Here is a 17,444-nt window from a genome sequence, read left to right as displayed (position 1 = left end):
CAAAGCAAAGCAGAAATGGGAGACAGACGGCAATAAAACAACAGAACGACAAACAGTCCTACTGAACACAAGCCAGGAGAAACTCGGGCATAAAATTAAAAGCAGAGGACAAATAATGCAAGATGCAGGACGTAAAAATGTCAGTATAAAATAACAAAAAGAAACAGACCAAAAAAAACAAACAAAAACAACAACAGAAACAATAAAAGCAACAAAAACACAAATAAATGCACATAAAATAGGTAAAACATGAATTAAAAAGGTAAAATAGATCAAAAATAAATGAAATAAATAAAAAGACAAAATAAAAAGACATAAAAATGTAAATAAATAAATACAAAATAAATATAAAAATAAGTGTAAATAAATAAAAAATAAAAACACAAATAAATAAATACATAAACATATAAATTAATGACTAGATGTTTAAATAAATAAAAAGATAAAAGAAAAATAGATACGTCAAATACATTTAACAGGAGATAAATTAATCATTATCTTACATTAACTTTACATTTTTGTACAACTACATTTACTTATTGTTGCATTTTAATGCGGTGCATTTCTTTTAAAAATGTACACATTTGTGTTGTAATTTCAGCATTTATTCATTCATGTATTTATTTTCCTTTTTTTATTCCTGTTTTTTTTGTTGATATTTCTGTAATTTTTTATCCTCCGTGGGGAGAAAGGAGGGGAAATGGAAACATGGAAATGACAGACATGGACAGTGAATTAAATACCTGTCTGACATGAAGGACAAAGAGAGGGGAGGAAGGGAAAAAGCTAATGACATTAAAACAGGTAAACTGATTTGAAGACGGGACGTGGACACTCACCCTCGCACTCCTTGACGTCGGTGTTGAGTTGGTGCAGCGCTCCCATGGAGATCTGTCTGACCTCGGGGTCGAGCAGGAGCTGCATCAGGGAGGTGGAGATGTGTTTACACGCCGACATGCAGGCCGTCTGCGCCACTTTACCCTGAGAGACAGACAGAGACAGAGACAGAGACAGAGAGACAGACAGAGACGGACATAAAGAACGAGAGACAGAGAGGTGAGGTGTTGAACTCTGGATGGTTGAATGTTTTTGGATTACACCTCATTTATGATCAACACTTTTAGTGTTACTCAGGGTTCATGCACATTTTTACCAATGAATTTCCAGGACTTTTCCAGGACTTTGAGGCAAATTTTAAGGACCATACATTCTCTAAAACAACCATAAATAGTCCTTATTGGTTCTTTTTCATTACTATATTATAGCTTTTTTAATTCTATAATGACCTCAGAACAGGATTAGAGCTGCCCGTGTAAAAAACACTTATTATTATTGAGGGGTGTGTGTGTGTGTGTGTGTGTGTGTGTGTGTGTGTGTGTGTTGAGGGGGTTACTGTGGAGGGACTGTTTTAATTTTTTTTATATTGGCTTTAGGAGAGGGGCATACAGCTTTAATTGGCTACCTTTTCTGTTTATTTTACTGACGATTTTTAAAAAAAAGAAATTAATTTTGTGACTTTTAAAGAAAAAAAATACACCGTTTTTGTTCTTTTAAAAAATGTATTTAAGTCCTAGAAACATCCTAAAATCTAAGAAATGTCCTAAAATATGGGGCCATTGCAACTGGCCCCTGGCCTCCTGTCATTTTAAAAAGTGGCCCCCTGAGCAAAGCAAGTTCAGCACCCCAGATCTAGACCTTCTGTTAAAAATGTTCATAAACCGCATAAACAGACCACCAAAAAACAAAACTTTCATACATGCACCCACACACACACACGCACACACACACACACACACACTAGCGTTAATTAAATGTGCTGCGTTCAGGTGCAGTCAGCATGATGAAGTAGCATAATAAGAACAAAAAGAGCGGATGAGGAAGTACATGACAACGCATTAATACAGAAACCAAAACATGTGTTTGTGTGGGTCTGATTGAGAGAGAGTGTGTGTGTGTGTGTGTGTGTGTGTGTGTGTGTGTGTGTGTGTGTGTGTGTGTGTGCAGACATGCATCCAGCCACGGCCCTGATCTTGACCTCGTCGTCTGCATTCCAGCAGAATGAAGCAAAGAGATGAAAAGGAGACTGAAAAACTGAAAATGATGTGAAGCTCGTGAATGTTAAAGCGGGAATGTGAAGAAAAAAACGAAAGCAAAAGGGTGAAATGGAAGAAAGCCACAAAAAGAAACACATTTTTGTGTTCTCGTAATCATGAAATAACTCATTGTCATTCCCGTTATTGTTTCATTTCCAGTTTTGTTGAAATCTCAGTTAACTTTCTCACAGTCAAATGGAAAATGTGAAGTTGTGTGTAAATACACACATGTATCATCATGCGCTGACTTTATATTTTCTAAAGTCCATTTCATTTTCTTGTATTGTTTTTGTAAAAAATAGCACTCAAAATTCTCTTTAAACTTCAAAATTTGAAGTTTAAATGTCACGTGAGCATTTGTACACACATATCCACTGACCATTCATGTATCCATTAATGTGTTTTGCGTTATTACATAAAGTTTCCTACGACGTCACTCATTTCCATTAAACCTTCATGACATCACGTTCACAAAAATAATACAGTAATATTATACAATCCAAATGAAAGTTTGCACTAAATTTGAAGAAATTACCTCAAGTTGTTCTTGAGATATCGCATTTACAAGAGCCAGATGGCTGCAACATTATAGTGACCTTGACCTTTGACGGCCAAATTCTACCAGTTCATTGTTGAGTCCAAGTGAACGTTTGTGTCAAATTTAAAGAAATTCCCCAAAATTAGGTTGAGATATCACATTCATAAGAATAACATGAATGCAAGGTTACAATGACCTTGACCTATGATGGCCAAATTGTGATCAGTTTTTTTGTTGAGTCTAAGTGAATGTTTGTGCCAAATTTGAGGAATGCCCTTAAAATGTTATTGAGATATTAAATTCACAAGAATTAGATAAATGCAAGTTTATAGTGACCTTGACCTTTGCCAAAATCCTGTCAGCTCATTATTGAGTTCAAGGGAACATTTGTGCCAAATTTGGCACAATTACTGCAAGGTGTTCTTCAGATATTGCGTTCATGAAAATGAGATGGATGCAAGGTCACTGTGACTTTGACCTTTGACCACCAAATTCTTATCAGTTAATCGCTGAGTCAAAAGGGATGTTTTTGAAAATGTAAGGAAATTTCCTCAAAGCCAAATGGTTAACTATGTAGATGCTCTTCTCTGTCTAACAATGGTGACGGTTTAAACTGAATTTAAAACTTTTATTCTAAACTTATAGTTTATAAAATACATTTTTTGATTATAAAACAGTACATACACAAACATAGCTTTAACATATTCTTTCAACCTGTTTTATTTACGTTTTCTACAGAGGTCAACGGTCTGGTTTTCAGGACAGTATGGATTAAAATCCCGAAGAAGAAATGAAAGCATGAAACAATGCTTTAAAATTCGTAGAAACGGCCCAGCTTTCCCTGAATATTAAATCCAGGAAATTCAACAATAAAAACACTATTCAATTAAGTATTTCTTTTAATTCCAGTGACATACTAATATAATTTCCTCTGTTTGTTCTCCAGAAAGCACCTCAACCCGCCGCCGCTCGCTGTAATAAACTGGCTTCCCCTCACAGATCCATAAAATTAATCTTATCTTATATAACAAACGCCGACAGCAGCAGAAAGATCCCATTGTAGCCGCGAGTGAACCGAGGTCCACCTCAGGAAAGAGTCTGGAGCGCAGTTCATTCAAGAGGCAGCGCTCACCTCAAAAGGGAAATCAAATTACACACACGGAGCACACGTGCGAGCACATATGTTCGAGAAACACACACCTACGACTGGCCGGATATCCTCCAAAACGACGCTGGCCTCTGAACTCTGTACGCACACACACACGCACACTGACACACACTTTCTACACAACCCCAGGGGTGAATTATCATAGGGTGAGATTGAGCGTGAAATAGGCTAATTCTATTTACATGTCCTGAAGCTGCGCTGACTGACACACACACACAAACACACAGGTAGGTCTGTCTGACAGAAACAGTGTTGTCTCAGAGTTCAGTACAGACAACTGGGAACCATTAGCCTGAGGCACACTGGGAGGAGTGGGGGAGGAAGAGGAGAGAAGATAGGAGAAGAAAGGAGAGAAAAGGTTGCAGAAAGGTGAGAAAAATAAAGAAAAGGAAAGGTTAAAAAAGGAGATAAAATAAAATAAAACATAATAAAATAAAATTAAAAAAATGAGGGGGAAAGAGAGGAAAGGAAAGGACATAAAATAAGTTATAATAAAATAAAAATAAAAGGAAAGGGTAGGAATTGGAATAAAATAAAATAAAATGTGGAGAAAGGAGTGCAAAGGAAAGCAAATAAAACAAAATAAAACAAAATAAAATAAAATAAAATAAAATAAAATAAAATAAAATAAAATAAAATAAAATAAAATAAAATAAATTAGGTTACGGTTGGGTACGTGGGTAGAAAGCTGAGAGTAAATTCTATTTGTTTATAACATTTATTGTATTTTGCCCTTTTCATTGAAAATTCAATAAAGTGAGAGAGAGAGGGAAGATGAGTAAACTTAGAAAAGAAATGAAAAAGGTCCAGAAAGGGAACGGAAAGCAAGGGAAAGATCAAGAAAGAGACAAAGAGAAGAGGCGAGAAAAAGAAAGATGAGAAAAGGAAAAGGAAGGGAAGGAGAAAAAGAGAAGGAGAAAGAATAGGGAAGAAAAGCCAAAACAGTTGAGGAAATAGACGAGAGCGAAGGTGTGTAAAGAAAAGGTGAAGACAGGTGAGGAGAGGAAATGGATAGTGAGGAGAGGTGAAAATGACAGCAAAGGAAAGACCAAAGGAAAGGTGGGAAAACAGAGAAAAGCAAAGAAAGGAAAAACAAAGTTGAGGAGAGGAGGCAAAAGGAAAGAAAAGGTAAGTTAAGGAAAGAGATAAATCTGAGAACAGAAGAAGTAAACAAAAAAAAGAATGTAGAGATGAAGATGGAGGAAGCAAAGTAGTAATTAAGGAAGTTGAAAAGGAGCGAAGGCCAGAGGAGGAGGAGGAGAGACAAAGAGGAACAAACAAGTGATGCTTCCTCTCCATTTTCGCAGCCTCTGTTCCTAAATCCTGCCCTTCCTCCGTCCAGCTAACCAGAGACGTTCATCAAAGCGCTCATTAAAAGCTCCTCAGCTGCTAACGGCTGAACAAATAGACAAGGGAGAGAAAGAAAGCAGGCGAGGTGGAGCGACGGAGGTGAGGGGACGAGACGTGGTGTTGGCGGGGTCAGGCTGAGAGGAGGGGGGGGCCAATAATCAAGGAGGGGGAATGAAGGAGGGAAGAGGAAGGAAAAGGAGGAGTACTGGAAGGAATGCAGACGAGAATGACAGTAAAATATGTTAATAAGGCACATACATATCTGTCTCAACATTTAGGGCAGCGATACTCAACTTACAGCCAGCGCGCTAAATCTGGGCCCCCGAAAGGGTGCCAGGTGGACCCCCAAACACTTTCTAATTCGCAATAAAAATAAATTGATTCACACTGGGAATTTGTTTTATACTTTTAGTATACATAAGGTGCAAGAGTGCATAAAACAACATCAAAATAGAGCTTGTTTAGTAGACAGAAGTTCTAACTAAGACCTTAATCTCCTAAAATCCTAGAAATGTCCTAAAATCCTGGAAACGTGCGAAAATTCCCGAAACATCCTAGAATTCTCTAAATGTTCTAAAATCCTAAAAACATCCAAAGTCCTCTAAAAGACTAAAAATCCTAGAAACACCATAAATCCTAAAAACATATTTAAATCCTAGACTCATCCTAAAATCCTAAAAATATAACTTCTTGGAAACACCCTAAAATCCTGAAAAATGTCCTAAAATCATAGAAACATCCCAAAAATCCTCAAGAAAGCCCTAAAATCCCAGAAACTTTCTAAAATCCTATAACTCTCTTATAACAACAGAAACATCCTAAAATCCTAAAAACATCCTAAAATCTTATAAATGTACTAAAAAAAAAAAAATTATTTTACCTTTGACCTTTTACAAATAAACCTTTGACGACCAAGTTCTCTTCAACTCAGTCCAACTGGACCTTTGTGACAAACTTGAGAAGATTCCTTCAAAGTCTTACGAGATATTGTGTTCACGAGAAGAGACCGAAACAATGTTACAGCGGCCTTGACCTTCAACCACCGAAATCTAATCAGTTCATCATTAAGTCCAAACGGGTATTATTTTTCCAAATTCAAAGGTATTCCTTCAAGGCCATCTTGAGATATGGCATTTACGAGAATGATATGGATGCTAGGTCACACTGACCCTGACCCTGACCGTTGACCACCAAAGTCTAATCACCTAATCGTTGAGTCCAAATGGACACTTGTGCCAAATTTGACAACATGCCTTCAAGACGTTCTTGAAATATTGCGTTCACAAAAATGTGTTCAAAGTACACGAGGATGGACGTTCCCACGGAGAATCTGACCGAGGCTTTCGCCAACGCAGAGGTATGAAAATATATTATGTGGTCAAAATGTGGTCTCATATTAAAATAAATGTATTATTAGTATTTTTGGGGTAAAAATTCATCTGTCTGTGGTCAAACAAACTCCTCCAGAAATCCTGAATGAGCTGAATGAATTGAATGAGCTATACTGCCATCATCGTTGATTATGACAGATTATTTACAAATGTCGTGGTGATCTAACAGAGGCAGCACGGGAACTGAATACACGTCAAATAAACATAACAAGTGTTCAGTTTTACATATTTTGTGGGGGGATATTTCCACATTTGAGGCTTTCTAAGATCACGTTTGACCTAAATTTAATCAAGAAATTCAAATTAAAAGGCTCAAAAGAGTTTGACGAATTTGTTCGAACAACCAGAACCGTCATATGTTTAAGTACTCAGTGTAGTAACAGATTGATGTGCATCTCCACCAAAATATGCACCTTCCATTTTGGACACATTTTGTTTTGAAGCACTCCCAACTGAATTCAGCTTCGGCCTCAAAATGCTGGAAACAGGTTGAGTTATAGAAACACAACGGCACGGTAAAGTCGCTGCTTCACAACGCCATAACGCACTGATTCACGACTCCTGGAAGGGATTTGACACGGTGTATAATATGCTCTCTGTACATCCAGAAACCTGTCACTCAAACGAATGGCAAGCTAGGGCAGCCAAAAGTCAAGAGGTGGGTTCACAGCGAAAAGTATGATCCTGACGTGTGACATCAAAGCCGCTCGACGACATCTGTGACAGGAAATATGGGAGTGAACGAGTCTTCAGCGTGAATCTGAAGGGTCACAGGTCTTTAGTCTGATTCATGACTTGAAAACGACTGAAAATGGGAATCTACTTATGTGTCAGACTTAAATTCTCACAGTCAACCTCCAAATCACCGTGAAGGGAACAGATCCAGGTTCAGTCTTGTGGAACAATCACAGAGTTGCTGCAGTTATGGCAGGTATTTGTTCATGTCACTCAAGACACACCACAAAAATGAAGTCTGGACTTTTGGGTTTTGGGTGCATTTTTGTGAGTGTTTTCTCTTTGAATGTGACACACACACACACACAGAGGCCAGTGCAAGCAACTTCACTTCACAGACTTACAACCACATTTGATCTGATAGATACCAGGGTTGGAAATTCTTTTTTTTGTCGAATGTTATGAGTGGTAAATACATTTTTTTAACTTTAGATGGTTTCATGGCTATGAATGTGCTCACCGGCAAGAAAGAGAAGACCAGACATTTTCTCATCTTCACATCAAATCAAAGTTTTTGGGCCCTTTCACATACCTCATTTTATCTGGACTTCACCATTTGATCCGAACAAAAATTACAGGTGAGAAATGTCCCCTGAACCTCAGTTCAGTGTGAGCGATCTCAATCCGTATCAAACTGAATCCTGGTTCGTTTCAGCCTGTTCTAACGCAGAAGTCGCCTGCATGATCCGCCGCCGGACAGCGACAGATGTGAACACAGCCAGACAGAAGCGTTTGCAGTGTTATTTAATGCCATACGACCACACGATTGGACCGCACCTGCTGCGGCTGCATGATACGCAGTTGGCTGGCGTCTTTTGAGAATGCAGTCAGACGGAACATGTCACGTCTGCATGATACACCGCTGGACGGCTACAGGGTTGAAACACTGCCAGTAATGACAGTAACAAGGGTCCCTATCATAGACTTAAAGATGGATGACGCAACCCCACTCCATTATTCGGAGTTGGAGTTCAACCAACTGCGAGCAGCCCCACTGAATATGAGTGCATGGATTGGCAGACAGAGCTGTCAATCATGGCATAAAATCCACTTTTGGTAGGATTTAATAATTCATTACAACCAAACTTAGAAAAATGATCAGGGTGATAAGTACGACATTTAGTGACAGAAACCATCTATAGGAAACATTTATTTGGCGTGTACTTTGAGTTTTTAGTTTAGCCTATGTTCCATTCACTAACATGGAGGGCTTTATGACCAATACTGCAGTCAGCTACCAGGGGGCGATCCAAATTGAAAAGCTACACATTTGGGGAACTGTCATGTTGCCCATCTTTCTATACAGTCTATGGTCCATATAGATAGATTTGAAGCAGACAAAAGAGCTGTGCTTACTGGCTGTAGGTGTGTGAGCTCAACATATCTGAAGCTGTTTCTATATATTCCTGTCGCTCGCTTTGAAAGTGCCGCAGTTGAAGAGGATCGGCTGATTCATGAGGTTGAAATGAGGAATTATTTATACAAAACTTTCTTATTTTACTACAAAACCCTCAACACAGTATCAGCTGGCCGAAGGGAGATCCACGGGAAGATGAGTGTGTCTGTTGAGGAAAATGACCATCGCTATAAATATACTAGGCTAACTTTACTTTCTGTTGGTTATACTTTATGTAAGTTCCAGTACATATAATAATAAAAATGTGTTTTCTCATTTAAAAAGTAACATTACAAATATAAGAAAGTGAGCCTCACATCCTACTTTTTACTACTAGTTTTTATGTCACCAGTCTGATCTCCAGTGCACAGCTGATAGCTATGGTTTGTTTACATGAAGTGACAAAAGTGCATATTTGAATGGATTCAGTGTGGACAGAGAGCTCCGGTGTCAGATGATGCCACAATATGAAGATTTCATTATGTTCTACTGAAGATTGACTGCTAAATTTACGCAAAACACTTTGTAATATTTGGTAAACCAGTCCTGTTTGGTGTTTGGCTCAATGTCAAATTGGTTTGAACATTTTCACACTGGACCAACCCCAGTTAAAATTTCCCTCCCTGGTTGGGACAAAGGTTTGGGCACACGAACACAGATTCAGGCAAACGTGCATCACTTCCTTGTCATCTAACATGCTGGTTTGTAAACTCAAAAGTAGGGACTTTGGGGTCAAACTTTAAAGGTTAACAGGGTCAGTCGGGGGAATGGTACACATCACTCTGTTACTGCAACAATCCAGGTACTCACCGGTAAGGTAGCATGTTCTACAGGTGATCCCTACGGTAAGAAACATACACCGCAAATTTCAGCCAAAGTCAAAACAATAAAACTTGTGTTATTAATGGGAGACATGAACAGTTGAGGGGAAACTGTAGGAGTGTGACGGCTGCATGGAAATATAACTCCTCAATCAAATCACTGCGAGGACATTGGCAGCTTATTCCACCTTGAGTATTTATTGCACACGGGGCCCTTGAGATGATGCTAATCTGGCTTTATCTGGCACTTTGTTGCAACGTGCTTGAAGCAGCATGGAGAACGCAGTAAGTCCTAGACACACACAGGAAGAGCGGGCCGCCAAACCTCCTCGCTGCACAGCAAGAGCGCTGATCAGGGAGCTTATAAGCCATAAAATTGGAGCGCTACAGCCAGAGGAGAGTCCAAAATTTCCTTTCTAATTTTCACATGATTATTTTCACTCCTGGGGCCTTTTCATGCCGACCCCCGTTCCATCTTAAATCTGAGCTCAATTCGATTATGAGTATTGAGCTAGCACTAAACGCTGAGTGAGTATTATTAGCTCTTGGATGGGGCAACATTTTCCTCTCTGGTGAGAACTGGGACGATGTACCCGTCTCTAAAGTTGTTGAAGAAATGTGAGCCACGCTGAGCTTTCTCAGTACACGTCTGCTTCCAGCTAGTTACATTTGAGCTGTTAAAACGACCACATAAGCACAAACACACTCATGCAGAGAGCGCCAGACTGTTGCAAGAATGTTGCTGTGTCACGGTGAGCCTTCATTTAACAGGTCAGCAATCTGAGTGCGTGTTGGGTTTCACTGTGCTGACTGTTAGTTGCATAACATCTCAGATTATATTTTTTACAGTGATGAAAATATAAAACAATAAATTATTCCTGGATTCTTGGTCCCTCTCCAATGTCTTCAACCTCACTGTCCTCAACCCCTACTGAGAGCGCTGGAGCTCTATTCTGTTCCAGTGGAGTTCAACTCAAACGTACTGTATATATCAGGTGTCAGATTGCAAAAACCGACATCAAAACAGCTTGTTTATCAAGAAAAGTGTCACTGGAGGATCCCACACACCACCAGCAGAAGTCCTAGAAAACCCCTAATGTCCTAAAATCCTAATAAACTGGGGAAATCTTAGAAATGTCCTAAAATCCTAGAAAACAGAGAAAATCCAAAAAACGCTTAAAATCCAAAACAAAAAGTATAAAATCCTACAAACATCCTAAAATCCTACAAATGCTCTGAATTCCTAAAAACATCCTAAAAACCAAGAAATGTCCTAAAATCCTACAAATGTCCTAAAGTACTATAAGCATCCTAAAATCTTAGAAACGTCGTAAAAATCTAAAAACGTGCTGCTATGACTGGCCCCTGGCCTCCTGACATTTTCCAAAAATGGCCCCTCAGCAAAGTAAGCTGAGTGTCCATGTTTTCAGGGATTTTTTTTGATCAGGTCTAATTATCATCTGGTCTGCTCGAATTTTTGTTTTTGAAAATGAATTAATGCTTGTTGAGTTTGAGCAGAATTTCCATAGGTCTGTTCTGAATCGGATCCAAAAATTTAAAAGTACAAGCAGTAGGGCTAATACTTTTACATGCAATAGTAATTCTAGTATGAGCAGAGGCAGTAGTAGCAACAGTACTTGTAGTAGAAGCACTAATGTTTTATTTTTGCTTCTCCTGTTCGTCTGCTCTCTTCAATAGTATCCAGTTCATTGAAGCGTAACTTGACTCTTTTATATGATCACCTCTTATTTCAGAGGGTCATACCACCCAGCTTTTTAGATCCATAGCATCTGATCTACTTAGGAGGCCCCACACCATGTGTGTGTGTGTGTTAAAGTGTGTGTGACGGGGTCATGTCCGGGGCTCGTGGGGGTGAAGGAAAAGCTTCTTAAAAGTGCTGGAAAACACTTAGCTCACCCACCTTGTGTGTATGGCCTTATGGCCTTGTGACCCGCTTTGACCAAATCTTCGTGTGCAATCATCTAACCCCTGTGTGTGTGTGTGTGTTGTAAGTTTTATGAGAACTGTCCATGTGCTTTAAACCGCAGAGTGGGAACATGGATCATGTGTGCTTTGGACAGTGTACATAAAGACTTAAAGGAAAGACATGCTCGATGGGTCATTACTGAGGGATCAAAATGCAGACTTTACAGTTCAGTTTTTTGGGCCAAGGTCAGAGGTGGAGCTCAGATGAATGAACTTTATAATTCTGGATTAATTCCACAAGCTCAGAGTTTAAAAATGAAATTAAAATGCAAATTACATTAAAAAAAAAGTATATCTGGATCTCAGGCTCTGTGCAGTTCGTTCTCAGTATATTCACAGAAAACAACAGCTGCTGCTCAATGCCAACAATTGAAAATGTTTCCATTTACTTACATTTAATCACAGCCAACTGGCTTTCTGATGTGAAATAACACAACTAACACGCAAAAGAGTCTAATTATATTGGTGATGGATACTGTTAAGATTACAAAATGTTTCAAATGCAAATACTACGCTTCATGTTCCAGTATATTAGCATAGTGAGCTAACACTAAGGATACACTACTTTTCATTTATAATGGCTACTGTAGCAGGGAGAGACCATTCACCATAAGAAAATGTGAGCGTACATTTCTGCAAACCAAGGATGAATAACATTTGAATGTTTCATCTATGTTACATCATTTCCAGCAGCAATTTTGTTACCAAAACTGGGTTTTTTAGTGAAGCATTGGCACAGTGGCAATTGTGACACCAATACAGGGTGTTTCTTTATGCCCCTAAAACCAGTGGCAACTGGAGTTTTTTTTTTTTTTTAGCAGAATATCAGCAGCATTTCCACCTGCAACTGTGCTGGCGACAGCAGGTGTTTTTCAGGGAGACTTACGCAGCATTTCCAGCAAGAATCATGACACCAAAACTGGGTGTATTTCAGCCAAACAGCAGCATTTCCAACAGCAGTGGTACCACCAACACAGGGTGGATTTCAAGCAGCAATTGCGCTAGAATACAGTGTTTTTTCAGCAGCAACTGTGCCACCAAAATTTGGTGTTTTAAGCCGAAACGTGATCTTTTCCCAACAATAATCAATGGGTTTTTGTGCCTAAATGTAAAGTTTTAACACATTATCAACATCGTAACGTATAAATGTTGCATATCCATGTTTGCAGAAATGTACAACACCAAAATTTATTTTGTTGACTAGGTCTGTAGGCAATATTTAAGATGCTCAATGTAGTAACTGACAGTTAAAATACCATAATTATTAACTGTCTTCACTCTTCTCCGGGTCTATATTGATCCTGATGGAGTGTATAGTGTCATTACAGTGTGGCTGTAGAGTCAATAGCCTGAGCCGCTGTGTAATCTGGGGCTGCTGACCTGACCAGCTCACCCTTTAATGAGCTTAACGGGCCCCATGTTAACGATCTAACCCGTAACGAGCTGATACTCTAACGAACTAAAGCAGATTGTCCTGCCCTGTGATGTCTCACGCTAACATGCAGGGAGACTGATGAAGGAGCTTATACAACACACACACACACACACACACACACACACACACACACACACACACACACACACACACACACACACACACACAGACTAAAGTACCGATGTAGTCATGTCTACATACACTGGGCAGCAAACACACACACACATATTCCATAGTCCACACGTACTGTTTACACAAAGTTGTCCTCAAAGGTAATGTAATAAATATGTGAACACGCCAATTTATCTGCCAGTTATATGTTGATTTCTGACTATTAGCAACATTTAAAAACATGTACATCCACTGGCTGCGATTTTTATTTTGCTTCATAAACAATTTTTATTAAAGAAAATAATTTAAAGGAGCAGTGAGAGCGGTGTAGGTGTTCCTGACTAACTCCTAATCCAAAATTACTGCTGCAGTCTTAACGTATGTGTGGATTTGTGTGTGTGAAGCTTTATGTTAGGGTTCATTGTGACTAAAACATTTCCATGATTTTTCCTTATATTTATTTATTTTACTGCCATTTTTTAAGAAAACACGCCCTCCCAATCTGCAGGACCACAGGTTTGGAAGACATGTTTTTTAAAACATTTTGGCCATGTGTTTTTTCATTTTGGGGGGGAATTAAAAAAATATATATATGTTTTTATTTTTATTTTTTTTAAAGATTTTTTTTATTCTTCAAAGAATACTGTTGACTTTTAAATTGTGGCATTTTTTTATCTTTAAAGAAGAAAATTTGGCAAAATTTCAAAAATCATGAAAAATCACCAAATCTACGTATCACAGCCAGAGAGTGTAAAAACAGAAATTATCATTGGATTTAAAATTTTCTCATGGTCCTTGAACACATCATGTGTTATTATACAGGTTTGTTAAACATAATTTCATAACTTTTCCAAAACTTTCAGGGTACATTTAGATTCAGTTGGTTAATTTAGTTTTATCGGTTCTGTTTGTTTATTTCATGCTTTTCAAATTATTTCATAGTCGGCTATATTGTACTCTTTGTGTTAAGTTTTTAATCCTCATTTTTAAGTGTTGCTCTTTTTCTCTGAATGCTCGTGAACGTGTCTTTGCCTCTGAGTGTCGGTACTTACAGGCAGGTTGGTGAAGACACTGAAGGTGCTCTTTAGGAAAGCGATCAGGTCGATCAGGTAGTCGCTGGCGTCCTGAGTCCCGCCTCCCTGCACCGCCGCCATCCAATCGTAATCCGCCAGCTGCAGGAACTGGTCGATTTTGGCGTTTAAGTTGGTGTAGATTTCTGCCTCTGCTGCGTGGCGAGCGTCCTACGAGGAGACAGAGATCTGACTTAGAGACATGCTTTTTATCAATTATTAATGTATCTCTTTGACATTATAAACAGAAAAATAAAGAGATTTTTGTTTGTGTTGCACGCCAGGACAAAAAAAAGGAGCAAAAAGGCAGAAAAGGGGGACAGAATAAAAAATTAAGAATAAAAGAGAGTCCTGGTCTTACCTTGAAGGTGGAGGTCCCGTACAGCTTGGTGGCGTTTGCCGTGTCAGGCGGGACGTTAGTGATGTTTGAGATGAACTCCTCCAGGAAGTGGCAGCTCTGCTCCAGGTAGGTGGTGTTTATGATCACCTGCACCAACTGCATGTAAACAGAGGACGCAAAAAAATCTGAGCAAATTTTCTTTCAAAAACGTGAAAAATGGCAATAAGCAACTTGGCACGAAATGTCCCAAAAATTGAGAGAAATTAGTAGATTTTGAAAAAAAAAAAAAACGTTTTTTGAAAGCTAGGGAAAATATCTAGGGTTTTTTTTTTTTTTATAATTACATATTTAAATTTACTTTACAGAGCTATCATGGTTTTTAAGCACTTTTTCCAAGTCTTGTTTGCCTTATTTTTTTAACTAATATGCAAGTCTTTTTCTTGTTTATTTTTCCATTTTTTAAATGAATTTCTTGCCAATTTTACAGTAATTTCCTCTTTGGTTGCTGTAAACAAGTCAATTTGCTTCGGTTTCAAAGGGTTAATAAATATAAGTATTTATGATTTGGGGGTGAACTGTCCCTTTGATATAAACATTTTCCAGCAGAGAAAGAGCTGCAGACTTATGATGAGCTTTTTTTAAAGAGAGAAAAACCAAAAGCAACAGAAAACAAATTAAAATATCTCCTGTGCTACCGGACAGTGTGGGAATTATGTTCTTTTTATTTATTTTTTGTGGAAATGGTTTAATAAAATCAAACAAAAGCACATAATAGATAAAAGATATTTAATTGCTTCTATAATCAGTCAACTAACGCTCATTTGTGTTATTGGTTTTTGCATCACAAGCCTCAGTTTGGACATTTGTCTCGATATTTTGCACATTATTTTGAAATTCAGCTGTGTTTGACAATTAATATGTGCAGACATGAGAGGCGCTCTCATCGTTACATCGTGTTCCTGTGAATTAATGATCTCTGGGCCCTAGAGCTGATCATCGAGCGAGGAAAGTGGGAAATAAAAATCAGCACTTGGTAACGCCGTTTTGACGACAACAACAACAGGTTGTAGAGAGGAAATGGATGTTTTTGAGGGAGTAAATGAGCTGGAATGACCATTCAGAGTGTCATAACACTCGAGTTGTGCAACAGTATTCAACAACTTTTGTTTGGCAAGATTTTTACAAGTTTTTTTTGTCTTGTTTAGTTTTGTTTTTGTTTTTTTTACCTCTGCCAGCCCGACATTCTTCTTTTTAATGGCGTACTGCAGACAGTGGCTGAGGGTTCTGGTCAGCAGCAGGTTTGTCGACTTGCGGATCATATCGTCTACCTCCGTGGAGCTGAGGGCACACACACACACACACACACACACACACACACACACACACACACAAAGAGACGGGCAGAGAATCAGTGACTGTATAGCTACAGATTTCTTCCATTTCTTGCAGAGAGCTGCTGCGTCTGAAAGCCAGTACAAATATTTTAAGTGAATTTCTCAGTCTGCGAATCTCTCCATTTGGAAAAAGCCTAAATGTCAGCCAATTTAAATGAGTACATTACCATGTTGTGAACTGTCAGGCTCATTAGAAGTCTAACACTGCTTAAAATCTGCTGATGAGACTGAAAAATAATGAACTTAAACTGCTTTTAAAAGGCGATTTAAGACTGAACACACAAATAAAATCAATAAAATATATTAAAAAGCTGATAATAAAACATTTTGTACTCATGTCTAGCTCATGTCTTAATAAAAATATTACTTGTTGTCAGTAATTGGTACTGAGTAAAAGCAGAACACTTTACAAATGCTGTCATTAAATCTTTATTGACTAGAGCTGGAAAAAAACAGCTTGTAGTTTTGTTAAAAGTGTCAGAATCTAACTAGGTACATTTAGTCAAATACAAGACGAGGGTACAGTACCAAGGTTTTTACCTCATGTAAGGGACGGCTCCTTATCTGTGAGGTGGGAGTGGGTGGTGCAAAAAGGGGGAGGCATGTAAGATAATTCTTAACACACTGGAAAGGGATTTATGTTTTTTTATTTTGGCCTAAATGGCTGTATCTTGTATTTATTTAACCGCTGATTTAAAAAAAAAAAAAATTAAAATTTGGGGTGATTTTTAAAAACTTTTTGTGGATTTATTGTTTCTGCAAAATTTTTAGGCTTTTTTTATTTTAATTTTTTGGCAATATTCTTTCTCTAACCTTTTAGAGGCATTTTGAAATATTAATTTATTTTTTATTTTTTTACACAGGTGTTTTTTTTTTTTAATCAATTGAGCAGTTGATTTTTTTTTTTCTCCAAAAAATTGGGGCTTTTTTGCAATTATAATTTTTCTTTTACATTTTTTTGGTGATTGTGAAGACAACTTGCCTTTCGAACCTGCAGGCCAGCCAAAACAAAAATCACCAAAATTACATTACTTATTATAACCATAAACAGTAAAAACAGAAATTATTGTTGGATTTTCAAATTTCTGACCGTCCTTAAACATTATCATGTGGTATAAACACATGCATTTCCCCCTCAATACATCAGGGAAAAAAGTAGCTTTAGGGAGGGTAAAAAAAAGATAAACAACAGTCCCTTAGGCCTCTTCTGATCTAAAACTATAAATCTAAATGTATAAAATATTTGGCGCTGAAGTCTCCGACTCTCAGGCCTAATGACGCCGCTGATATTTACGCAGCCCATCCTCAAACTTTTAACCTTCATAAAATTACCACCTCTGCACTTCAACAAGGCACAGAGAAAACCAGCAGGCAGCTAAATCAGAAACAAGCTCGTATTTCCTCTTAAAACAAATGTTTAATGGCGCTAATCAGACCCACTTACAGAATCTCTGACATAATATCGATTTTTGTTATGTTTGAAATGTGGGCGATGTTTGGTGAAGAAACCCAGACAAATTTCTGCACCATTTCGGGAGTCCAGTGAGGTTTTTCATGGCAGCGTGTGTCTCTCTGGCAGAGCGTCGCCCTCCTGTTTAATAACTGGTTTCCTGGAA

At 38.2% G+C, this 17,444-nt stretch overlaps 1 protein-coding gene across 2 annotated transcripts in view; it reads right to left on the bottom strand.

Moving 5' to 3' along the window:
• exoc6b (exocyst complex component 6B) overlaps nt 1-17,444 on the bottom strand; it is a 141,920-nt gene that overhangs the window by 70,392 nt on the left and 54,084 nt on the right. Inside the window, exons 16-20 of one of the 2 annotated variants that reach the window (XM_088073991.1) lie at nt 15,661-15,772; nt 14,456-14,590; nt 14,077-14,265; nt 9,482-9,511; nt 840-981 (exon numbers count right to left, since the gene is read on the bottom strand). In XM_088073991.1, the coding sequence (XP_087930117.1) occupies nt 840-981; nt 9,482-9,511; nt 14,077-14,265; nt 14,456-14,590; nt 15,661-15,772 (608 nt within the window). The remainder of the gene's footprint in view (nt 1-839; nt 982-9,481; nt 9,512-14,076; nt 14,266-14,455; nt 14,591-15,660; nt 15,773-17,444) is intronic. The other variant, XM_088073992.1, reaches the window with a different exon arrangement.

This window comes from Plectropomus leopardus, chromosome 23, assembly GCF_026936395.1.
Source record: "Plectropomus leopardus strain MGB_pleo_1.0 chromosome 23, ASM2693639v1, whole genome shotgun sequence".
Lineage (NCBI taxonomy): Eukaryota > Metazoa > Chordata > Actinopteri > Perciformes > Serranidae > Plectropomus > Plectropomus leopardus.
Note: the sequence above shows the minus strand (reverse complement) of the source record. Positions and strands in the feature narration are given on the sequence as shown.